Below are 23,219 nucleotides of genomic sequence, written 5' to 3'. Positions count from 1 at the left end.
GGCCCTGCCAGGTCTGGTACCAACCCACAAAACAGAAGCAGAGAAAGAATAGGATGACTGTGCCTTTCCCCAAGTCTGTATTTCAGTCCTCACAAAGTAAGTATGATTTTCCAGAATGCCTTGGGGGTCTGGGACAGATCAGAAAGAAAGCTGAGCATGTACTCTTTGTAATTCCAACTAGCATGGAGCTTCCAACAGGGGCTGGGGCCTCCAGCACCTGCTGATGGATGGACAATGCCTGACTCTGCTTCTAAATCTGATCTACCTCCACTGATGTATATAGCATACATGTACTGTACACGTGGAAGCCAGAGGTTGATGCTGGTGTCTTCCACTATCACTCCCCACCTTACTTTTTGAGATGAGCTCTCTCACTGCACCTGGAACTCACTGATTGCCTAGAGTGGCTGGTCAGCAAGCTCCCCTGGATCTTCCTATCTTTACCTCCCAGTGCTGAGATGGTAGGCTCGTGCCTGGTGCTGAGGATCAGAACTCAAGTCCTCATGCTTGCAGAACAGGTACTTTACCCAGTGAGCCGACTCCTCAGTCCCCAGCTGACATTTCCAAAGTGGAAAAATTAGCTTTTAACACCATGTTTAGAGCTTATTTGCCTAAATCACTGGATCCAATGTGGACCCACTGGGGAAGAGGGGATGGGAGTGAAGATTTTCAGCTTAACTAGGCAGGTGATACTTGCATGAAGAGTAACAACAGGTAAAAGCCAGAGGAAGTAGAGGGCTGATAAGAAACAATGTTTTCTACACATGAACTCACAGAGGCGAAATGCACGCACACAAGACCTGCACAAGATCAAGCCCATCAGAACCCCAGGGTGGAAGGGGGGGGGCTCATGAAATCCCAGGCCTAGTGAGGAGCTATTGGCAAATGATGGCTGCTGGGGGAGGGAGAGTCCATTTTCTTCAGGGATGTGGCCCCCAGAGGCTACCCATGCTCCAGTGGATGGCCTTATATCCATGTACACACAGACAGCACTAAGTAGACTCTGACTCAGTGGGTTTAAAACAAAATTAAAGTAGCTCATGTAGTTGGGAGGAAAAAGTGGTGGGGGACAGGGGAAGAACTGGGGGAGGGAATGGAGAGGTAATTTGATTAAAACACATTATTGCATATATGGAATTCTTAAACAAAAAGACAGTCCTTTATATTGAATGCCATGGTCCTACACTGGAAGACTGGTAATCTGCCTGAAGCAAGTCATAGGTGACAGCTGTCTCATAAGGTCAGCTGTCTCATATTGGTTTGCTGTTGTCACTGTCATAGGAGGAATCATAACCAGCACTCCTGAGCATTTAGAACTGCATGATGTGATTTAATAAGCATTATTACCTTCATAATACAGGTTAATTACCATCTTCTTTGTTACATGGAAAACATGTGAGATTAAGCCCAGCCTCACTAATGTTCAGACCTGTTCTCAGAGCTCCTAGGCTTTCACCAAATTTCAAGAAACCAAGTTTGGTGGCACGGCTGTGCAGTAATAGAGGCCTAATATGGTGCTGTAGATCACCTCTGTTTGGAAAGGAGGCCCCTCCAAACCATATCCAAGGAATATGCAGAACTGGCAGGGGCAGAGGGATAGACCAACTTCTATAAGGAACCCAGGGCTTTCTAGAAGTATCCAGTTCTTGCTGTCTAAGAGGCAGAACCTGGTTTACATTGTGCCAGAAATCCAGGCTACTAAGCAAGGTTTCATGAGGGCTGGAAGGGAATAATTTCCATCCAGCCTGGCTCAGGGATTAAAAGTAAGAGCAGAGCACGGACATGTGAACTAGCCAGCCTGTGAGTTTCTACCCAACACGTGGCCTGAGCAGGTCACAGAGGGAAAGTTCTTCCCTGAAAAATTAAGCCTACACAGGACCCATTTTCAATAGTGACATCATGTGGCTACAAGAGAAAATGGCACCGGGATGTTGGGGAGAAAGAGAGGCCCCAAAGTGCTTGGATGGTTATGCTGGGGAGGGTGGGAGAAGCTTCTAGAGGGAGATTTTGAAGTTTATGGTAGTAAAACAGGTGGGGGCCTGAGTGAGAAATAGAAGTGATGACATTATGTTTACTCTTCAAGCTTGTGGAGCAAGTCAGACCAGAAACACAAGGGACTGGGGATATTTCTGACCCTCCACTGAGTTTTTATAGTTCTGCTCTTAAACTTGCATCAGCTGAAGTCAAACAAGTCAAAGCTAAATTTAAGAGCAGGTGTCATACCCTTTCAAGAGAGTAACAAACATTCTAGGCACAGGGAAAGCTAGCCCCTCATAAGCCACTGTTAGCTGCACACAGGCAAAATAGGACCCATGGCACGAAAGCATAAACATTACGGACAGTTAAGAAGCCCTCTCAATCATTCAGCCTCACTCTTGCCTGCCCCTGGCATACTCTGTAAAACCAAAGAACAGAGGTCTCTCATTATCCTAAGCAAAGCTGTGTGTGGAACTCCGTCTTGCCCAGGCTGTCATCTACTCCAGGTTCAATTGGCTCAGAGCATCTGTTGCCTCACATTTGATCCACTCACTCAAGCAGAACAGACCATCTGAGCCAGGCCACTTCCTGTGCCCTGCAAGTGTGGCCAGAGCCTGAGAGCAAGGTTTCTGAATGGATAGAAAACTCTTTCTTTCTCTCTCAGACAGGATGTAGCCCAGGCCAGCCTCAGCTTCCAAGTATCGTGATTATAAATATGGGTCTCCATGCCAGCCCTGTTTATTAAATACTAATGAGCACATTCTATAGTAAGTATAGAGTGTAAATACACACACCAGCAACACAGTCATCTGTTAACAAGCATCTACACTATTGTCTGTGCCATCCTTGTACATAGGTGTCAGCATAGTAGGCTTGTTGGTACCAGTATCACCAAACACTAGAGTCACGAGCCACATTGCTCTGTGACATTACAAGGGCACAGTGTCACCAGGTGTCAGGAAGTTTGCAGTTCCATTATAATGTTATGGGACCAGTCATGGTCCTGTATCTATGCTCTGTGTACAACCCCTGTAAGCAGCTACCTTTTGGCCACCTCTCAGACCAAGGGTAAGATACACTCTCTGGAGGTAACGCACAGAGACCATTCTGAGAAGCCAGGTGTCAGAGGGTATTCTAGGGGAGTACGGCCTCAGGGTAGGCTTGTTTCCTTGTCCTATGGAAAGAGATGAGCTAGAAGCAGTTAGAGTTGGTTCTTCTGGAACATGGGGACCAGAACAGAGGCTCCAGTAGTGACAGGATTCTAAGGGTGGTTCCAGCTTTACTGCCCACCCCCCAATTTAACAAAATGCCCTGCATCAGCACCTTCCTCCTCACTCCCTACCTTGCTCCCTGTGCTCCTATCCAAGACTGAGTCCTCCATTTAGAACTCAGGGTTAGGGGAAGTAGGAGGTCAGGGAAGAGAGTCTGGTCTTGGGAAGCAAGGGCTGGAGTTTCAGTTCTATACCCATTAGTTTTCAGTTTCGGTACTCATTAGTCAAATCTCTATTTCCTCATCTGCAAAATGGGGTCATGGTGGTCACACTGCCCACCTTCTGCAGTTGGTGAAAGAGTTAAATGAGACAAATAGGGGGGAAAATGCTCATTAAACCAAACAGAAGCACATACTGTGTCAAGACAAAGTATGAATCTTAGCTACAGTCCTGACTGCACAGTTCATAGAGAAATGCAGTGGCGGGAACACAGAGACAGCTTCTCTCTCCTTAGTCTATGTCTCAAATCAGATCATTTATTTTCCTTTCACTTTCATCACTGGACAATTGCATAGATTTACGGTTTTTTTCTTCATACTCTTCATAAAAGATGAGATTATTTAAAAAATATTTTAATTTATTTTTTATTGTGTGTATGTGTGTGTGTCTGTGTGCGGTTATGTGCACATGAGTGCAGGTGCTTGCAGAGGCCAGATGAGGGTGTCAGATCCCCTGGAGCTGGAGTTACAGGTGCATGTGAGCCACCTGACATGGGTGCTGGAAACTGAACTCCTGTCCTCTGGAAGAGCAGATACTCTCTTAACTACTGAGCCATCTCTCCAGCCCCCAGGACTGAGATTTTTAAGGAAATTATGCCATCAAAGAACCAATACTGCAACTGAAGGATTTTACACTAACCCTTCAGAAAAGAGTCTCAGAATATCAGATGAAACCTACCCACGGAGGTCAAGTATAAGTGTTAAATGAGATTCAAATAACACAGCCGAATTACTTGGCCCCTTAATGGAGCCTCCTCTGGCTAAGAAGACTTTATACATTTTTAATGAGCCCCAAACCCAAGGACAACAAGCAGCAGAGCATCTAAGTGGCCTTTGGTGTGCTACAGAAAACATTTGCTGACCCCTACCAAAAATGACTGAAGGACACAGTGAATCTCCACTATTCAGCTGGCAGCCCCCCGTGGAACCACCATTTATCTTCTCATTTTGAAGGCCAGAAATCAAGCAAAAATTCATTTGGGGACAGACTGACCACTGGACCTATGTGTAAGGTCCTTAGTGGTTTTGCAGGGATGAGATTGAAAGGGTCATGCTTGTGTGGTATCCTAGACTCAAGAGAAACAGCACAAACAGCACAAGAAGATTTCTCAACTCTCTAGAGAAAAGGCACCGTATCTCCTGGTATTCACCCATGATCAGGCTGCATGGTCCCAGGAATCATCACACTTGTGAGAATGGGAACTGTGTGAATGAGCAAGTCTGTGTAGGCACCTGCAATTCTGGGCTGCAACTTTTGTCTTGCAACTGTCTTTGACAGTACAAAGTCAAAGCAAGGTTACCAAGTCCTTAGAGAAAGTATCACCCCTCAATCTGTATCCCAAGCATCACAAACCCAGTACCCCCAGACCTTGGGTCTCATGATACTTTCTCCAGCTGGAGGTGGGGAGAAATTTCTCTAAGTTGTGGTTTTAGGATAACTGATGTTGTAGCCAGTTCCCAATGTTTTCCCACTTACCTTCAGTCCTGGAGAGAGGACCTGTGGGTGGTGGATCTGGATGAGTGTGAGAGTCACAAGCACCACTATGCTCACAAGCAAGACCACCAAGGTGATGATGGCTGGAGTCCGGGACAGGACCCTGAAGCCTGCAGTGGAATGATCCAGAAGATGCATAAGGGGAACAGAGTTACACATAGATTTCATAAGTGAGAGATGATATGACATCTGTCTTTTAGAGTCTGGCTTATTTGGCTTAACATGATCCCCAGCTTCATCTATTTTCCCACAAATGTCGTGATTTCATTCTTTATGGCAGGATACAACTCAGTTGTGTGTCTATGCCATATTTTCTTTTAAAAAATATATTTTTATTACATTTTGTGCATTTCATACATCTTAATCATATTTAGACACCTCCTATATCTATGCTATGTTTTCTTTTTTATAAAAAAATTTTATTTATTATTTTTACTTTATATGTATGAGTGTATTGCCTCCATATGTGTAAGTGCACCCATGTCATGCAATGCCTGTGGAGGTCAGAAGAGGGCATCGAATTCCCTGGAACTGGAGTCACAGATGGTTGTTAGCCACCATGTAGGTGCTGGGAATTGAACCCACGTCATCTGCAAGAGCAGTCAGTCCTCTTAACTGCTGAGCCACCTCTCCAGTCCCCATGGTTTCTTTATCTATTACTATTTCCTCATCTGCTGATGGGCACCTAGGCTGAATCCACACCTTGGCTATTGAGAATTATGCTGCAATAAATATGGATGTGAAAATTATCTCTGTGATATGCCTAGAGTCCTTCAGGTATATACCCTGAAGTGGTTTAGCTGGGTCATATGGTGGCTCTATTATTAGACTTTTAGAAAACTTCCATACTGATTTCCATAGTGGCTGCACTAGTTTACAGTCCCACCAGCGGTGAATAAAAGTTCATTTTCCCCACATCCTTGATGGTATTTGCTCGATGCACAATTTTAGGGTGGGGCAGTAGCTGGAATTCAATATCTATTTATTCCTTCTCTCAAATTGGAGACGAAAACAGTGTTTGCAGGCATGCATGATAACTTCCTGGTATTTCTGAGTATATTATGCAAATTACTAGTCATCTCTGAGATATTTACAGCAACATTTTTAAAAATGCAGATCGGGGCCGGCAAGATGGCTCAGTAGGTAAAGGCACTTGTGGTTAAGCCTAAGGACTTGAATTCAATCCCTGGAACTCACATAGTAGAAGGAGAGAACATACTCCCAAACTCTGACATCCACACACGTGCCACGGCATGTTCATGTGTATGCATGTACACACACACATGCACAAATAAGTAAATGTAAAACAAAATTTTAAATGCAAACTAAAATCCAGATCTTTCTATTAAAACATGATACAATATTTCATTTAATCACAGTGACGTGAAAGAAGTTAGAACTGCATGGGAATTAGCAAATAGAAATTATTTCACTTAATATGAAACTGTAAAGCGAGCAGGTAGCACAAATGAAAACAATGGTAGCCTGAAGGCTCGGGGCACAGCTTCACCTGGAAAGGGAGGTGACAGAAGCCTGAGTTCACAGGATTTGGGGTTTGTGGTACCTGCATTTGTAAAAAAATCACCAAGCCTTTCAAAGTCCTTTGGGGACAAATTGGAAAATCAAATTGGAAAACAGCTTCTTAGGCACAAGCTCCCTTTTGAAAAGCAGTTCTTAAGAATCACATACACAGGGGCTAGAGAGATGGTTTAGCAGTTAAGGCTGCTCGCTGTTCTTGCAGAGGACCTGGGTTCGGTTTCCAGCACCCATATCAAGTGGGTGACAATTGCTCCAGGGGATCCGATGCCCTCTGACCTCTAAGGGCAAACTCACATAGGCACACATACACACACATAATAAATAAAGCTTTAAAAAAGAATTGCATTCTTCCAAAGCAAAAAGAAACAAAAAAAATTGCACACACAATCCTAAAATATATTTTCAGAAGGCACAAATACGCAATTTGAGGGTATACCTTAAGATCTATCCATTTCTCTCTGTATAAATTATATATAATTTATAAGAGATAAAACCTAGTTAATTTTAAAAGGCCAGCTAATTAAAATTTTAAAGCTATGCTTGATGGTACATGCCTGTAATATAGCATTTCAAAAGGGAGAGGTAGAAAATTCAGGAGTTAAAGGCCAGCCTCAGCTACACAGAGAGTTCAAAGTCAGCCTCAACTACATGAGACCCTGTTTTTTGGAAAAATCAACCAACTAACCAACCAGCCACAAAATATTGACTAAATAATGATCTTGGTGGTACTACTGAGGTATAACTATTGATGGTATCAATGGCTGGAATATGACACTAAAATTAGATCAGAGGATACCAATGTCTCTCTTACAAAGTGGCTGTTTAAGTCACATTTCAGGTGTTCAGTGGCCTTGTGGCTGCCAAACAGTGTGAGAACACTATAGCTCATTTCTAGTATTACATTTCTTCAACAGCTGTGGGTGCATCCTGCCCTATTCCAGAACATTCCCCCTTAGATCATTGCAACCTATGCTCGACTTCCTCTTTATTTCTAGGAGACATTTTCCTGGAAGAAAACAAAGGCATGTATGTACCACCTTAATCAAATTATACACAGCCCCGAGATCCAATTGCATCTCTTCATTCATTGCTTGGAAAGCAGAGCCACATGGGACTCAATTCCTTCTACCCTATCCATATACATAGTCACAGACACTTCCTGATGTCGAAGATGGTCACCGAACACCTTCTTCCAAAACTCAAAGAAGCATACCTGACCCCAAACTTCACTTCTGGGAATCCACCCCATTGTGAATTAGCCCTGGTATGAAAAGTGACATATGCACAAGTTCCTCATTACAGAGGCATCTATCAGCCTGGGGGAAAGCCGAACCCTGTAGAGTTAGCCTTTGGAGGATCTGAAGGGCTCCTGCATCACTCCTCTGTACTTCTAAATAAAAGTCCACCAGTCAGGAAACAGCGAATCCACAGAGGCAAACACACTCACTTTCAAACCACATCAGTGTCTGTAGTAGAGGCTAAGGGATTTTCTTTCCCCAAGACCTGGTAGAGACTTAATCTGCAGTTAGCTCCTCCTCAGGAAGGAATGTGACAGATTGGCCTGTATGTGGGATGTTACAGCATGTGTGATAAAGTTTCAAACTACTTTTGTTTTGGTGGGGGGGGGCATGCAACTCCATGCAAACCATCTCTTTAAGTATGATTTCCCTTTCCAAAATATTTCATATAACTTGGTCTTTATGTCCTAAACTCATATCCTTTTGGGAGTCAATGATCAGCAATTTAGGCCACGGCTAAGGAACATCTTTTCACAGGGAGTTGGGGGTGATATATAAGCACTTTCCTGACCACCGCCCCCGGGGCTGACCTCCTAAATCTCCTGGGCTTCAGCACTTTCCAAGAGAAAAGCTATGATTACCTTAAGCAAACACTTACCCCAGCAAAAAAAGCTTATTACAAAGCAAAACAGACAAGGTTAGGTCTCATCCATGTAAGAAACACAGCCCAGAGCCATGCAGTAGTTAGGGCTGGGCAAACATTGCTAATTGCAGGTGCCTGCCTAAGTGTGGAGAGCTGAGAGCCTACTGAATTGATCACAGCATGAACAGCTCAGAGAAAGAGTTGGGGAGACAGGCACAGCAAGCTTGGGAGAGAGAGAGAGAGAGAGAGAGAGAGAGAGAGAGAGAGAGAGAAGTGTAGGTAAGGGCTCTCAAGAGAGTCACAATTAATTGTCTTAACATTAGCCTTTTTGGTAGCTCTCAAGTTATATTTTACAGGCTGCTGTGATGGTTAATGGAGGGAGGGAGGGAGGGAGAGAGAGAGAGAGAGAGAGAGAGAAAGAGAGAGTTCTGAGAGAGAGAGTTCTGGGTGCAACATAACACTGGTCCCCAGTGGGGCTAGAGGGTGTAGCAGGCACTATGCCAGTAAGAATGTTTGGACAGAAATACAGGAAGGATTCAACTATGTCAGGATTCATCCCCAGGTCAACAATAGACTAACACAAACCTTACACACGCTGGCTAGGTAAGGGAAACCACAAGAGCCAAATTAATGGATTATACAAACCGGAAAAACCATTTAAGCAAAACATGCATGTTAGTCCTTGTTTCTTATGGCTTTGGCGAAAAGCACTACTTTTATCTAAGGAATGCCAGGGGCAAAGCTTGGCTGAGCCACAGAGTCTTGGAACAATGAGGTTAAGCCGTCATTCACAGGAGACAGGGATGGAAAACTGTGAACCAAAGCCGGGGTTCTTCCAGGATGGGACAAAGCCAAACTTGCTGCCGGCTGAGTGGCATCACTTACCTGCTTGTTCACATGGCTGACGGGTCATCACGGTGAACATCTTTCCCCCCAGCTGCTGGGGGAGAATACAGAATGACAGTGTATACGGCCCAATACTTCAGAAGTTTAAAAACAAATTTGGATTCAGTAAGATCAAACACACTTCATGTCCTCTAAATTGAATTGGGGGGTGGGGCGCACAGTGAGCTCAAATCAGAGCTTCATAGAGTAAAAGAGACTAGAACTTCAATTGCAGGCTCCCCGCCCCAAAATGTAAGTCTGGGGGAAGCCATACGTTCAAACTTTAAACCCAGCACAATTTCGAAAATAAAATCACGAAAGCATATGTGTGTGTTTCTGTCTGTCTCTCTATCTCTGTCTTTCTGTCCGCTTATATTTTCTTTTTCTTTTTCCTCTGTACAGTTTCTCCACCTGTGAACAGCACCCGGCAGAACAAATCTTCCTGTTAGAAAAGATGGTTCGTGAGCTCGGAGCTGGGCTGCCCTGCAAAGCACACCAGCACTGCCGGTTCGCACTGGTGTGTTGCTGGTGGCTGCAGTCACCGCTAAAGATCCGTGGGGTGTCTTCAGCTCCATGGGAAGAAAAGCAGACAGCTGTCAAGCCCTGGCGTCCAGCGCCCTGGGATCTGGGTAGGGACCTCTTCTGGATCACGTCTCCACCCGGCCGCGGGTGTGGACGCGCCCGGCGCATCTGCAGGTCGTGGGGCGCTGGGGGAGCCGGTGTCCTCTCCCCACGCAGTGACAGTGTCCAGATCCCGGTTTTTGGTACCTGCCTGCGACCCTTTTCGAGGTCTTTCCCTCCAGGCTCCCAGCCTCCCTCAGCCCGCTGCTCCCTCCCTCGCGGCGGCGCTGGTCCCCTGACCTTACCTGCGCACTGCGCTTCGGTTCAGGAAAGGCGGCTAGTGCCAGGGGTGGCGGAGGCCCCAGAAGCTAGGGAGGCGGGGCGAGGCGGCCGGGTGGCGCATTCTCGCTGGGGACCGCCCCCGAGTGTCAAGCACCTCTTCACCTTTTCCAGTTCCTCCTCCCACCTCATCCCAGCCGGTCCTGGAAGAAGATGGAAGGGGGCCAGAGCCACGTGGAAAACGCCAATCCTTGCCTGCCCCTGTGTTAGCTACTATTCTCATTGCTAAGACAGAATATGTGACAAAAGCAACTTAAGGAAGGAAGACTTTATTCTGGTTCGCTGTTGGTGGGCACGGTCCATCACAGCAGGAAAGGCACGGTGGCAGGAGCGTGAGGCAGTCCTCAGTCAGGTAGCAGAGAGAGATGAGCGCTGGTGCTGAGGTCGCTTTCTCCTTGTTAATTGATCCAGGACCCCAGACCATGGAATGGTGCTGCCTGCACTTAGGGTGGGTCTCTCCACCTGTCCTAGTTTTTTTGTTGTTGTTGCTGTAATAAACACCATGACCAAAAACAACTTGGGGAAGAAAGAGTTCATTTGACTTACAGCTTGCAGTCCATCATCCAAGAAAGTCAGGGCAGGAGCTCAAGGCAGGAACCTGGAGGTAGGAACTGAAGCAGAGACCATGGAGCAACGCCCCCGCACCCTGGTTTGCTCCCCCTGGCTTGCTCAGTTACCTTCCTTATACAGCCCTGGCTGACCTGCCTAAGGGATGGTATCCCCCACAGTGGGCTATGCCCTTTCACATCAGTTTGTAATTAAGAAAATACCCCACAGACATGGTCAGGGGCTAAGCTGATGGAGGCAGTTCTTCAAATGAGACTCCCTCTTCTAGGTGACTCTAGCCAGTGTCAAGCTGACAAAAACTATAGAGCATGCCAGCTCAGTTAACTCAAGCTAGAAACCCAGTTCCAGACTTGTTCAGAGGTTTGTCTTCTAGGTACATCCTGTCAAGTTGACAATCAATACTACCCATCACAGGACCCAGCAAGATAGCACTCCATCTTCCCTCCTCTAATTTCCTAGGCTGTCCCCTAAACCCAAGGTATCAGAGGAGGGATCCCAGGGAGTGGGGGTGGGAATCAAGAACCTTCTGCCTACCAGTCCTCCCTACGTCTGGTCTGTCAAGACAAAGAACCATTAAAAATGTTTTATTTATTTTCATTTTATGTATACAAGCTGCATATATGTGTACCATATGTATGCAGTGCCCTTGGAGGCCAGAAGAGGGACCCGATCCCCTAGAACTGGAGTCACAGACAGTTGTGAGTCTGGGGGTACAGGGAACTGAACCTAGGTCCTCTGTAAGACCAGCAAGTGTTCTTAACCACTGAGTCATCACTCCAGCCCTAAGCCAAAGAGCCTTTTCTTTTCATTTGTCTGTACATGGTTTTGAGACAAGGTTTCCCTATGTAGTCCAGGCTAGCCTTGTACTTCTGCCTTCCTCAGCCTCCCTGGCTCTGGGATTACTGGCATGAGCCACCACACCTGGCTCAAAGGAACTTTTGTCTTCTTAGTTTCTATATTAAACTTAGTTAAGGGAAAAACAGGAACAAGGGCCAGGTAGGGGAAGGCAGGGCATATGCGACTTCTTGTAACCCTCCCCCGCCCTGTCTTCCGTGGTGTTCCACCTCTCTTTGGAGGTGGAGTAGAAAAGAGCACCTAGAATGGGGGTGAGGTGAGTGGGGAGGTGGGTCCCTGGGTCATCTGGGTATGGGGTACAGAGCAACTTGGATACATCCCCTTCATATAGAAGATGAACTGCAATAACCATGTCTAGGGACTACCTTAGTGGTGACAGAGAAATGCTCTTCTCCAGCCTGAGCATCACCAGGGCAATATTCAGGACACAAACAAAAAAGTACATCAAGGAGGGAAGTCAGGGCAGAAATTTAAGGTAGGAATTCGAAGCAGGAATGCTGCTTGCTGGTTCTGTCATGGGCTTACACTTAGCTGACTTTCTTTTTTCTTTTTGGTCTTTTTGAGGCAGGGTCTCCCTGTAGCCCCAGCTGGCCTGGAACTCACTATGTAGACCAGGCTGGCCTTGAACTCCCAGAGATCCACCTACCTCTGCTTCCTGAGTGCTGGGATTAAAGGCATGCACTACCACTTCCAGCTTAGCTGACTTTCTTATTTGGTCCAGGCCTACCTGTCTAGGGATGGTACTGTCTACAGTGAGCTGGGCCCTCCTACATCAAGACAAACTCCCACCAGCCAGTTTGATCTAAGAAGTTCTTTTGTCAAGGCTTTCCTCTCAGATTCTAGGCTGTGTCAAGTTGACAGTTAAAGCTAACTCAGGTCTTGGACCATCCCTCCTCGTGGCTCCTATAGGCCTGCATGCTCACTCTTAGATTTACCAGTTTGCTTTTCTGCAGGTAGCACTGAGGTCCCTCTGAGACAAGAGGTCCTTAAGAGAGGAATGCCCTGCTTTCTAGAGAAGGGGGCCCCAAGCCACTGATGTGTGTGTGTGTGTGTGTGTGTGTGTGTGTGTGTGTATTTGTGTACAAGAGACAGCTTTAGGTGGAGATAGGTCCTTGCTGTGCAGCAGTGCACAGTCTGCTCTGGGGGCATCAGATACTGACACTCATTTACTTCTGGCATTATAGGGCCCTGAAATAGAAGGCCTGTGGCAGAGCCCAGGGGTCCCTTTCCAGCCATGGAAACACAAGTCCACTGATGGCAGCTGGCACTGCACCCAGACCTGAGGGTTGGAGAGACCTGCTTTAAGGGATACTTTCTGACAGTGGTACCTCTGGTGATTTCCCCGGAGCTGGGAAATGGTTCTTAGGCCTAGGGGACCTTGCAGTGCAGTTGCTGCTAGCATCTAAAAATAACTGAGATCTGTCTGTGCCAGCTTTCCTTTCTGCTTGCTTCAATCTATGAGCTTTGTAAGTGTGAGCGTCGATCTCCTTTGAGAGTCTGAGAGTCTGTAGCTCTCCTTTTATTTCTCCAGACTTTCCCTGACGCTCTGCTCCAGGCACTAAGCAAACACCTCTACAGACTATCTCAGTCATTCAAAGGCACTTCACCATCAACCTACCTCCTGTAAAAACCACACACTGGAATGCACACTCATGTGCACAGATTGGCACACATACCCCTCTGCTCATCCTCCACAATTAATACACACATGTACATAAACATTCACAGCTCTTCCTTTTTACAAAATGATACAAACCTGGTTTCTTTGATATTAAAGCATATTAGGAAGGTTCGGCACTCATCTAGATTGGGCACAGCAGTCTACCAAAATATCTAAGGTACAAATAGACAGAGCAGTAGCAGACTAATGGATGTGGAATTTAGTATATACTAAAGGGGAGACAGAAAGGATGTATTATCCAACGGCTGGTGTTGAAACTGCTGGCTCATTGTTTGGAAAAGAATCCCTATCATTTATCATGGCCCAAAATAGACCTTTAGATGAATTAAAAGTTGAAATATAAAAGAAATCAATGTCCTAAGAAAATACAGAACATCTTTGGCACTGCGGAGGATTAGCCTCTTCCAGCATAAGATCAAAAGGAGAAAGCCAACTAATTTGAATCCCTGAGGATGAAACTTACTGCACTAAGAGACAGGCAGAGAGATGCATTGTGGGGGGATTTAAGAATGAGAAAGCAGGACCTGTTAGATGTGTCAGGGGACAAAGGTACTTGCTGATGACCTGAGTTCAATCCCCAGGACCCACATGGTAGAAGGAGTAACTGACTCCAGAAAGTTGTCCTCTGACCTCCACATGTACACTATGGCACATATGTCATGTCCCAGGAAATAAATAAATAAATAATTTAAGAAGAATGTGACAGCAAAGAGTTCACAACTATAATCTTGAGTAAAGTTCTCTTATCAATCAATAGAAAAATAAAAATATCTAAAATAGAAAAAGAAATCGCATAAATGTGCTAATTTGAAAAAGAAATATAAATGGTCATTGAGTATGGGAAAGGGGTTTAATTCCATCACTTGCCACTGAAAACATCATATCAGCATGTGCTAATCAATATGGGTATCTTTCTAGTTTGTTTGTTTGTTTGGTTTTACTCTTTTTTTTTTTTTTTTCCCGACAGGGTCTACCTGTAGCCCCAACTGGCCTGGAACTGGAAATATAGAGCAGGCTGGCCTCAGTCTCACAGAGATCTACCTGCTTCTGCTTCCTGAGTTTGAGATTAAAGGTGTGTACCCCCATACCCACATATTTTTGAGACAGGGTCTCACTGTGCAGCACAGGCTAATGTTCAGAGATTCTCCTGCTTCAGCCTCCCTACTCTTGTGTTAACAGGTCTGAATCACCATACCACTTAAAATCTTAGTGTCTTTCGACAAGATTTCTTTGTAACAAATTTTAAAAAGATGTGAGTCAAGTGCAATCATCATTTTTGACAAATCTGTCAAAAACATGCATCAGAGAAAAGACAGCCTTTTAAATGAATGATTTATTCTTATTTTATGTGTATGAGTGTTTTGCCTGAATGTGTGGAAGTGCATTGGAGTTCTAGATGATTGTTAGGCACCATGTGAGTGTTGGGTCCTCTGCAAGTGCAGTCAGTGCTCTTAACCACTGAGCCATCTCTCCAGCTCAAAAAACAACCTTTTAAACAGATACTGCTGGAAAACCAGATTTCCACATATAGAAGAAGGAAGCTACGTTCATATTCGCCAGTGCACAAAACTCCATGCAAAAAATGGATCAAAGCCCTCAATGTAAGACCTGAAACTCTGAAACTGCTAGAGGGAAGTAAGTAAAACACTTCATGATACAGGCATAGGCAAAACTTTTCTGCGGAGGACTCCAATAACACAGGAAATAATCCCAAGAATTGATAAGTGGGATAATGTGAAATTAGAAAGCTGCAGAGCAAAGGGAATCAGCAGCGTGGAGAGACAGCTGCAGAATGGGAGACGTCAGACAGGGGAGTGATAGGAGGTAAAAAACCCCACAAAGAACTCAAGCATCCATCAAACCAACATATGGGCTAATGAACTGAACAGACACTTCTCAAAAGAAACGCAAATGGCCACTAAATAGTTTAAGAAGTGTTCAACATCCTTAGCCACCAGGAAAATGCAGGTTAAAATGGCCATGAGAGGCCAGCTCAGCCTAGTCAGAATGGTTATTATCAAGGAAACGGGCTGGAGAGATAGCTCAGTGGTTATGAGCACTTGCTGCTCTTCCAGAGGACACAAGTTGTTTCGCAGCACCCATGTTGGGTGACTCACAAATGTCTATAATTCCAGCTCCAGAGGATCCATCAGGCCCCTCAGCCACCTGCACACATGTGGCACACACATAAATAAAAATACATCTAAAATAAGACAAATAACAACAAATGCTGGTGAGGATGTGGGGAAAGAGGTACCCTAATACACCACTGGTAGGCATATTAAATCTGTACAGTCACTATGGAAATTAGTATTGCGGTTCCTCCAAAACTAAAAGTAGAACCACCACGTGACCCAGCTGTACCACTCATGGGTCTGTACCTGGAGGACTTTAAGGCAGCATACCATAGTGATACAAGTCTGTGTTTATAAATACTCTTCACAATAACCAGGAAACAGAACCAGCTTAGATGTCCATCAGCAGATGAACAGATAAAGAAAATGTTATATACATACATAATACATAACAGAGTTTAATTCAGATGTAAAAAAGGAATGACATTATGTCATTCACAGGAAAATGGATGGAACTAGAAATCATGTTAAGCAAATAAGGCAGACCCAGAAAGACAAAGATACACCTTCTCTTGTGTGCAAGACTGAGATCTAAAAGTGTGTGTGTGTGTGTGTGTGTGTGTGTGAGAGAGAGAGAGAGAGAGAGAGAGAGAGAGAGAGAGAGAGAGAGAGGGGACAGGAGATGATGAGAGGAAGGAAGAGATGTTGCAGGAAGATGGGGACAAACATGGGGGGAAGGGAGGGAACCAGATGGAGACTGGGCATGGGGAGGTTAGTGGGAGATTCGAAGAAAAGAGAGCAGAGTAGGACACAGAAGGATAAAGATGCCTCGACGAAGCCCATTACCGCATGCTGACCCAGAAATTAATCATAATAAAAAAGACATGTTGGTATCAGTGTTGGAGACATGGGGCAGCAGTCCTTTGGCAAGCTTCTGCTGGGGGTCATTGCTCACTCTCCTGAGGCTTTGAGGTGGGGTTTGCTCCTCTCCTGAGAGTGTCTCAAGGCTCCATCTTGGGTTCTTTTGTCCCTTCGTTCAGGATTCTGCCCCTCGAGAACCTCCCCCACCATGTGTCTCCTGTTCTGTTCTAATGGGCTCCTCTCAGACTTTCCCTCCAGCTTGAAGATCTAGTGAACTTTGTTTGACTTGTGTGTCTTCCATGCTGTTTCCCTTCCCCATCAATGCCCTCCACTTTCCTCTGCTCTGTGGGCAACACCCACACACAGCTAGGAGAGCAAGCCCGAAACCTGAAGACTTTTGTCTGATCATATTTCCTTCATTCTTCATCGTCAATCATCACTAATTCTTGATGGTGTTAACCTTGTAATTGCTGCTCCAGCTCCAACATTCACTTCTATGTCCACAGGAGGAACCAGGGTTTCTCTACCTGGGCACAGTTGATATTTTCAGTCAGGACAGTTTTCCTTGAAAGGAGTCCTAGGGACGGAGGATTTTTGTTTTTCTTTTAATGATATCCCTGACCCCTTCCCAGTAATACCACCTGACTCCCACCCAATACCCAAGCTGCTCTGTTCTACCCACACCCTCTCCTAGGGGTTGACGACATCATCACTAACTCTGCATCTGTTTTCTTCCTTTCTGACCCACACAATTTTTCTCACTGTCACTTGCTCCATCTCTTTCAATTTCTGACATAATTGTACATTTACAAATATTTACTTTTATTTTCAGCATATGAGTGTTTTGCATCATGTATGTGCAATGCCTGGGAGACCAGAAGAAGGTTTTGGATCCCCTTGGAAAGGGAGTTTTGAACAGTTGTTAGCCATCCTGTGGGTGCTGGGAACCGAACCCAGGTCCTCTGCAAGAGCAGCCAGTGCTCTTAACTGCTGAGCTATCTCTCCAGCCCCATAATTATACATTTGTATGGTGTGCAGTGTGGTGTGTTTCCCTATGTGTAAGTGTATGAATTGTGTGATGAGCAAACCAGGGTAACTAGCATATGTGTGACCTCAAGTATTATTCATTTCCTGTGGTGAGGTCTATAGAGAGCTAACTGCACTCTATTGTGCAATGGAATTCCACAATGACTCCTCCTAACTGTAACTGCTTACCTGTTGACCAGCCTCTCCCTGAATCCCTCCCCCCTGCTCTCCTCCCTAGCCTCTGGAGATCTTTATTCTACTCCACACTTCCATGAGGTCAAGGTTCCACAAACAAGGGGATCATGTGGTATTTGTCATTTTGTGCATGACTTACTTAGCATAATGTCCTGAAAGTTCATTCGTGTTGCTGAAAATAACAGGATTGCATTCTTTTTTTTTTAAATAGCTAAATAGTACTGTACTGTGTTTGTGTCCCACATTTCCTTGTATGTCCATCAGTGGGTGTGCACTTATGTTACTTTTGTTTCTTGACTATTGTGGATAGTTCTGTAACAAACAGTGGAAAGATTCCTCTTCCATAGATTGATCTCATGTCTTTTGGATAAATTTCCAGTTGTGAGATTTGATCATATGATGTTATATTTTTAACAGTGTGTGTGGTTGTATGAGGACATGTATATGTACATGTGAGTGTGTTTGCGTGTATATGTATAAGCATGTGGGAGGTTAGAGATTGACATTATGTGTCTTCCTTAATTGCTCTCCACCTTATTTTTTAAGAGACAATCTCTCACTGACCCTGGAGCTCACTGATTGGGTAGGCTGACTGGCCAATGTACTCCAGGGATCCATCTGTCTGTGTTCCTTCCCCAGCACTGGAGTTACAGACGCACACTGCCACATTTATCTATTTACTGATGTGTGTATGTGCGTGTACATAACTGAGAGAGCCATGTTGTGTGCATGTGGAAGTCACTTGAGGGCGTTGATTCTCTCCTTCTACCATGTGGGTCCCAGGGATTGAATTCAGGTCATCAGACTTGGTTGTCAGTACTTTTACCACCAAACCCACACCTGACTTTTTACGTGGGTTCTGGGGATCTGAATCAGGTCCTAGCACTTGCACAGCAAGCACTTTAGCAACTGAACCCTAGCTCCTTATTTTTCACGTTTTGAGGAACCGTTTTCCACAAAGGCTCTACTGACTTACCTTTGCACTAATAATTATACAAGCTTCCCATCTCTCAACATTATCAGCAGCTTTTAGTATTTTTTTTCTTTGTCTCTTTGATAATAGCTGTTTCAATTGGGGTGAGGCAAGATCTCACTGTGGATTTGATTTGCATTTCTCTGATGATTAGTGATGCTGAGCATTTTTATGCCCCCCTTTTGGAGGATAGAAGTAGGAGGAAAGGTCCTGCTATGTTGGCCTAGATGGTCTGGACCTCTCAAGCTCTTACCTTAGCCTCCCGAGTGCCACCTTCCCAGCAGATCTTTTTAAAATACAAATCTCATCTTGTGAAAGCACTCCTTTAAAGCTCAGCCAGGCCTGATGGCATAGCCCTGAATTCACACCTGAGGACGTGAAACAGGAGCATCACAAGTTCAACGCTGGGCTGGGCAACTTAGTGAGATCTTCTATCAAAATAGAAAGTTAAAAAGAGTGCTGGGGATAAAACTCAGTAGTAGAGCACTTGCCTGGCATCCGGGTTCCATCCCCAGGATCACAAAACAAAACAAACTAAACTAAACAGCAACAGAGCCACAAAACTTTTCACGCTGGCCATTTCTGATCAGATCTTAAGCAGTACCTTGAAAGTCCTTGGGGCTTGGCCTCTGTCTGGCTTTCTGTCCAGAGTCTGTGAGCCCCATGCTTCTGCTCATGGTGCATCCCTGTCTAGGTTTTATGGAAACACCAGTGTTGCTGGGAGACAGAAGCAGGCGGCTCTTTGTGAGTTTGAAGTCAGCTTGGTCTACATAGTGAGTTCCAAGGCTACATACTAAGACCCTGTTTCAAAAAATTCCACCAAAACAAAACAAAGAACCCAGTGTTTGTTCTCGCCACACAGCTTTTGCTCATCTTTTCCTTTGTTTCTAGTGCATTCTTTTATTGCACACACACACACACACACACATGTTTCTCACCTCCAGCCTTTCCATTGCCTGCTGATCACTCCCTGATGCTCCCCCATCCAGATCACACATCCACCATCCACCTGGGTCAGGTCCCTTAGGTAAGGGCATCCTTTGCTTTCAGCTAGAGTATCATTGTGGTGATTGTGGACCCAGGGATGCCCTTTGCTGTGCCATACCCCACCCCCACCCCCCACTGCCACCTCTTCCCTTGCAAAGTTTTCAGGAATCAAATCACTGGCCAGACAGAACTCATGAGGAAAACACCATCTTCATAGAGAGAAGAAGCACAGTCTTAGGACTGGACGATGGTCCCCACAGCCAGTGGGTTTGTAACCATCTTGGCAGGAATAAAATTGTCCTAAAGAGAGACACCTGTGCGTCTCTCTATCAGACTATTAAAATAAGAGGCTTCAGGGAAGAGCAATTTCTCAAGGAACCTTTGGGGAAGGGAAAGGCTAAAGCCTGGTGCTGCGTGAACTTGCCTCAAAGGGTCAGTGATGGGCAGGTCCACACCTTGACCAGGACTGCTTAGCCATGTGTACCTCTTGCCCTTCATTTAAATCTAAATCTCAGGTCAGCACCCTGAAGATGGACTTGGGGGTGGTCACTGGACCTCTTTGTTCCTCTCCCCAGCGTGATCACACTGAATACGTCTCCTTTCTCTGCTTTTCACTCTTACTCCTTTGTTTAATTGGCCTGTTAAGGTCAGGAGGCTGAGCACAGCACCTTAGGGCTACCAGGGCATAGGCCGTGACCCTAACAATCCCAGTAACAGGCTGACTCCCAGTGGGTGCAGACAGTTGATCTGCCCACACATTGCCTCCTGGATTACCAATGATGGTCCTGCACCCATCCCCAGATCTTAAATGTAGAAGACTGGGGATGTGCTTGAGGGCCACTGACCCCCACAAGGGTGCCAAACAAGGAAGCACTCATCAAACTCTGAAGAGGAAAGGGAATTACAAAGCAGAGAGACCTGTCTAGTGTGGGATGTGAGGGCTCTCCATGCAAATGGCAGGCCCCATACTACCCCTGTGCAGCCATTAGGAAGTAGGAAGGTGTGCACAACTGTCCCAGTCAACAGCACCCCTCTGCTCCATCCCATCAAATATGATAGGGGCAGAAATTTCCCAGAACGTGGAGGAGCCAGAGGAGCTGAGTCCAGTAGCCACTTGCAGAGCCTCCCTTTCAATTTGACACAGCATGTTGTCAAGGTCAATAGGAGCAGAACCAGGAGGATGACCAGTCTCCATGGAGGAGGATGATTCTCATCCAGGAGCTCCCACTGCTGGACTGAGCCAACTCAAAAACCAGTCAGGGATGACATCTCACGTGGATCCTTCCCTCCCTCCATCCTTCCTTCCCTACTTCCCCTTCTTCCCTCTCTTCCCTCCTTCCCTTCTTCCCTCCCTTTTCTTCTCCCTCCTTCCCTCCCTCCCTTCCTTCCTTCCTTCCTTCCTTCCTTCCTTCCCTCCCTCCCTCCCTCTCTCCCTCCCTTCCTCTCTTCCTTTTTAAAATTTTTGATAGGGTCTCACTGTGTAACCCAGTCTGACCTCAGATTCATGCTCCCCCTGCTTCAGCCTCCCAAATCCTGGGAGTGCAATGGTGCACCAGGTCCCCTATCTTACATGGTTCTTTCTTAGGCATCATTCAATATCTTGGATTCCTGGATTGGGGATGTACCCAGATACAGGTGTGGCATTAACACACAAAGACTACTTCTTCCTGCAGATATTGAGGGGTAGACAGTCATTTGTCACCACCTTGGTTAGAGTTTAATGAGTCTTCTTGGTCTTGGCTCCAGGAAGGTCTGAGCTGTTATGTTCTGGCTTGGCCACTACAACAGGAGCACAGGACCTGAGGCTGTCCAGGTGATACACAGCACGGTCAGAGTGTTGTGAGGCGCTTCACCAGAGAAGACCACTTGGACAAAGTTTTGCAGAATGAAAATCGTTACTGGCCGGGGCTACACACTTGGGTTCCGACACTTTTGTGTAGTAGCTCTGGCCAGTGGCCTTTGCCGAATGAAAGTTGTTACTGGCCAGGGCTACTACACAAAGGTGTCATAACCCAAGTGTGTAGCCCCAAGCCATCTCTGGGGTAAGCTTTTATACAGAGAAACCATAACCAGGGGTATAAAGCTAAAGTTCCCAAGCTTATAGGTGGAAAGCCCCCTTAACAATTTCTATTCTATTAAGTAACAATTACTATTTTGTAGAAGCAAGCCAAGCATAACCTAGAGAAGCCATAAATCTTCAGTTTGCAGCTGCTCTCCAGGACACTCTGACCTGTTCCCAAGACAACTGGGGTCCTGCTGACCTGTGTTCCATACCCTGGGCCAACTGCCTGATAATTTCAGAGACTAGAGTCAGTCTAAACTTTAACATGGCATAGCTATGGTCAAGGAGGTGCCCTATTACAAGAGCTCACTTCCAACATGGTGCTGCGGATTCTGGAAACTGCTGATTCTCACCAGGAAACTTGTGCCAGACACAGCAGAGGATCTCGTAGAAACAAGTAAAGGAAGAGGGGATGTGACCACCAGCCTCAGACTCCATGAACCTGCAGGGGCTGCAGACACTCACTTCTGATGACCTGGGGTGTAGTTACCCAGACTGAGTCTTGAGGCTCCAACTTTCACTGGAATCCCTCAATCCTGTTTCTTGATGCAATCCTTTCTGTCTTGGTATCCAAGCTAAGAAAACAAGTCATCCTGAAAGAATCTGATTTATCGTGTAATATTTCCTAACTGTATCAAGGAATCAGGAGTCCCAGGTGGGAACAGGGGTGCCCTACTTCTCAATGTTTGGTCACCCCCCCCCCAATTCTCATCTCACCAAAAGGAAGTGCCTACATGTATGAGGCCAGCTGTTGGTGCCAACATGGCCAGACCACAGACTCGTAGGTAGCCAAGACTCGTAGGTAGCCTAAATGGTATCCAAGACCTTGACTTGTGCCACAGCAAAGAACTGTTTCATGACACCATTCCTGAGGAGCTGTAAACAAAAATACTCCCCAGATAGGGAACCAATAACAGACCAAAGTAAGGGTACCACCAAAGTCCAACTTAGTGAACCAATGAGTTTATTGGGTTATTTACAGGAGTGTGGGTGAAAGGTTGCTTAGAGGAGCAGAAATGACTCGTAGAAAGCTGTATCACCAAAGCCCATCCCAGCATGGATGACAGTTCATGAAAGATGGAAACAGTGCACTGCACAGCCTGCAGGCAGCTCAACAGGAAGTCACCTGATAAGATATGTCTGGGTGACTTCCTTTTCAACAGGTTGGAAAGTGTCCTTTTCAGGTAGCTGTCTGAGCCTCTTCCAAACACCCCAGTTTGTCTAAGAGCCTCCTCAAAATTCCTTAGGGCTTATATATACTTGGGGAGGGAGGGGCCTAGTGCATCTGGAAAGTTTCAGGGACTTCCTGAAGCTATTGAATTGTTTGCTTCCTGTTTACTTTACTAATGAATTTCCATGCAGGATGGAATGTTTTACACACACACACACACACACACACACACACACACACTTTTTAGAACTTCCTGTGATTCCTTCTAACATGGAAGGTTTTATGTTGGAGGAAATTGCTACACAAGGAGGATTTTAGGACCATCCAGGGTGAACGAAAGTTGGCATTTATTGATTAATCAGAAAGGCAAGATGCACTTGAAGAGAGGAGTGCACCTGAGAGCCTCAGCAGCGCTGTGCCTGTGATTTGAGGCTTTGAAGCTACTAAATCTGCAGCTAAGTTTTGATATGAGTGTGTATGTGCTGGTACATACCTTCTCCTCCACAGAACTCTGTCCTTGAGAGAAAGCTTTTTGGTACACTGTGTAGGCTAACAGCTGGAGGAGCAGCGAGGACATCTCTTTCAAAGGGGTTCTTATTT

The 23,219-nt window shown here is 45.6% G+C and overlaps 1 protein-coding gene across 1 annotated transcript in view; it reads right to left on the bottom strand.

Moving 5' to 3' along the window:
- The window catches only part of Entpd3 (ectonucleoside triphosphate diphosphohydrolase 3), a 36,769-nt gene extending 26,453 nt beyond the window's left edge, over positions 1 to 10,316 (bottom strand). The window contains exons 1-3 of the mRNA XM_008849432.3: positions 10,133 to 10,316; positions 9,267 to 9,318; positions 4,944 to 5,071 (exon numbers count right to left, since the gene is read on the bottom strand). Coding sequence (XP_008847654.1) covers positions 4,944 to 5,071; positions 9,267 to 9,306 — 168 coding nt within the window. The 5' untranslated portion in view covers positions 9,307 to 9,318; positions 10,133 to 10,316. The remainder of the gene's footprint in view (positions 1 to 4,943; positions 5,072 to 9,266; positions 9,319 to 10,132) is intronic.
- Positions 10,317 to 23,219: the final 12,903 nt, after the last annotated feature.

This window comes from Nannospalax galili, unplaced genomic scaffold (genome assembly GCF_000622305.1).
Source record: "Nannospalax galili isolate Female #2095 unplaced genomic scaffold, S.galili_v1.0 scaffold443, whole genome shotgun sequence".
Lineage (NCBI taxonomy): Eukaryota > Metazoa > Chordata > Mammalia > Rodentia > Spalacidae > Nannospalax > Nannospalax galili.
The sequence above is the reverse complement of the archived record's forward strand: the minus strand, read 5'-3'. Positions and strand labels throughout refer to the sequence as shown.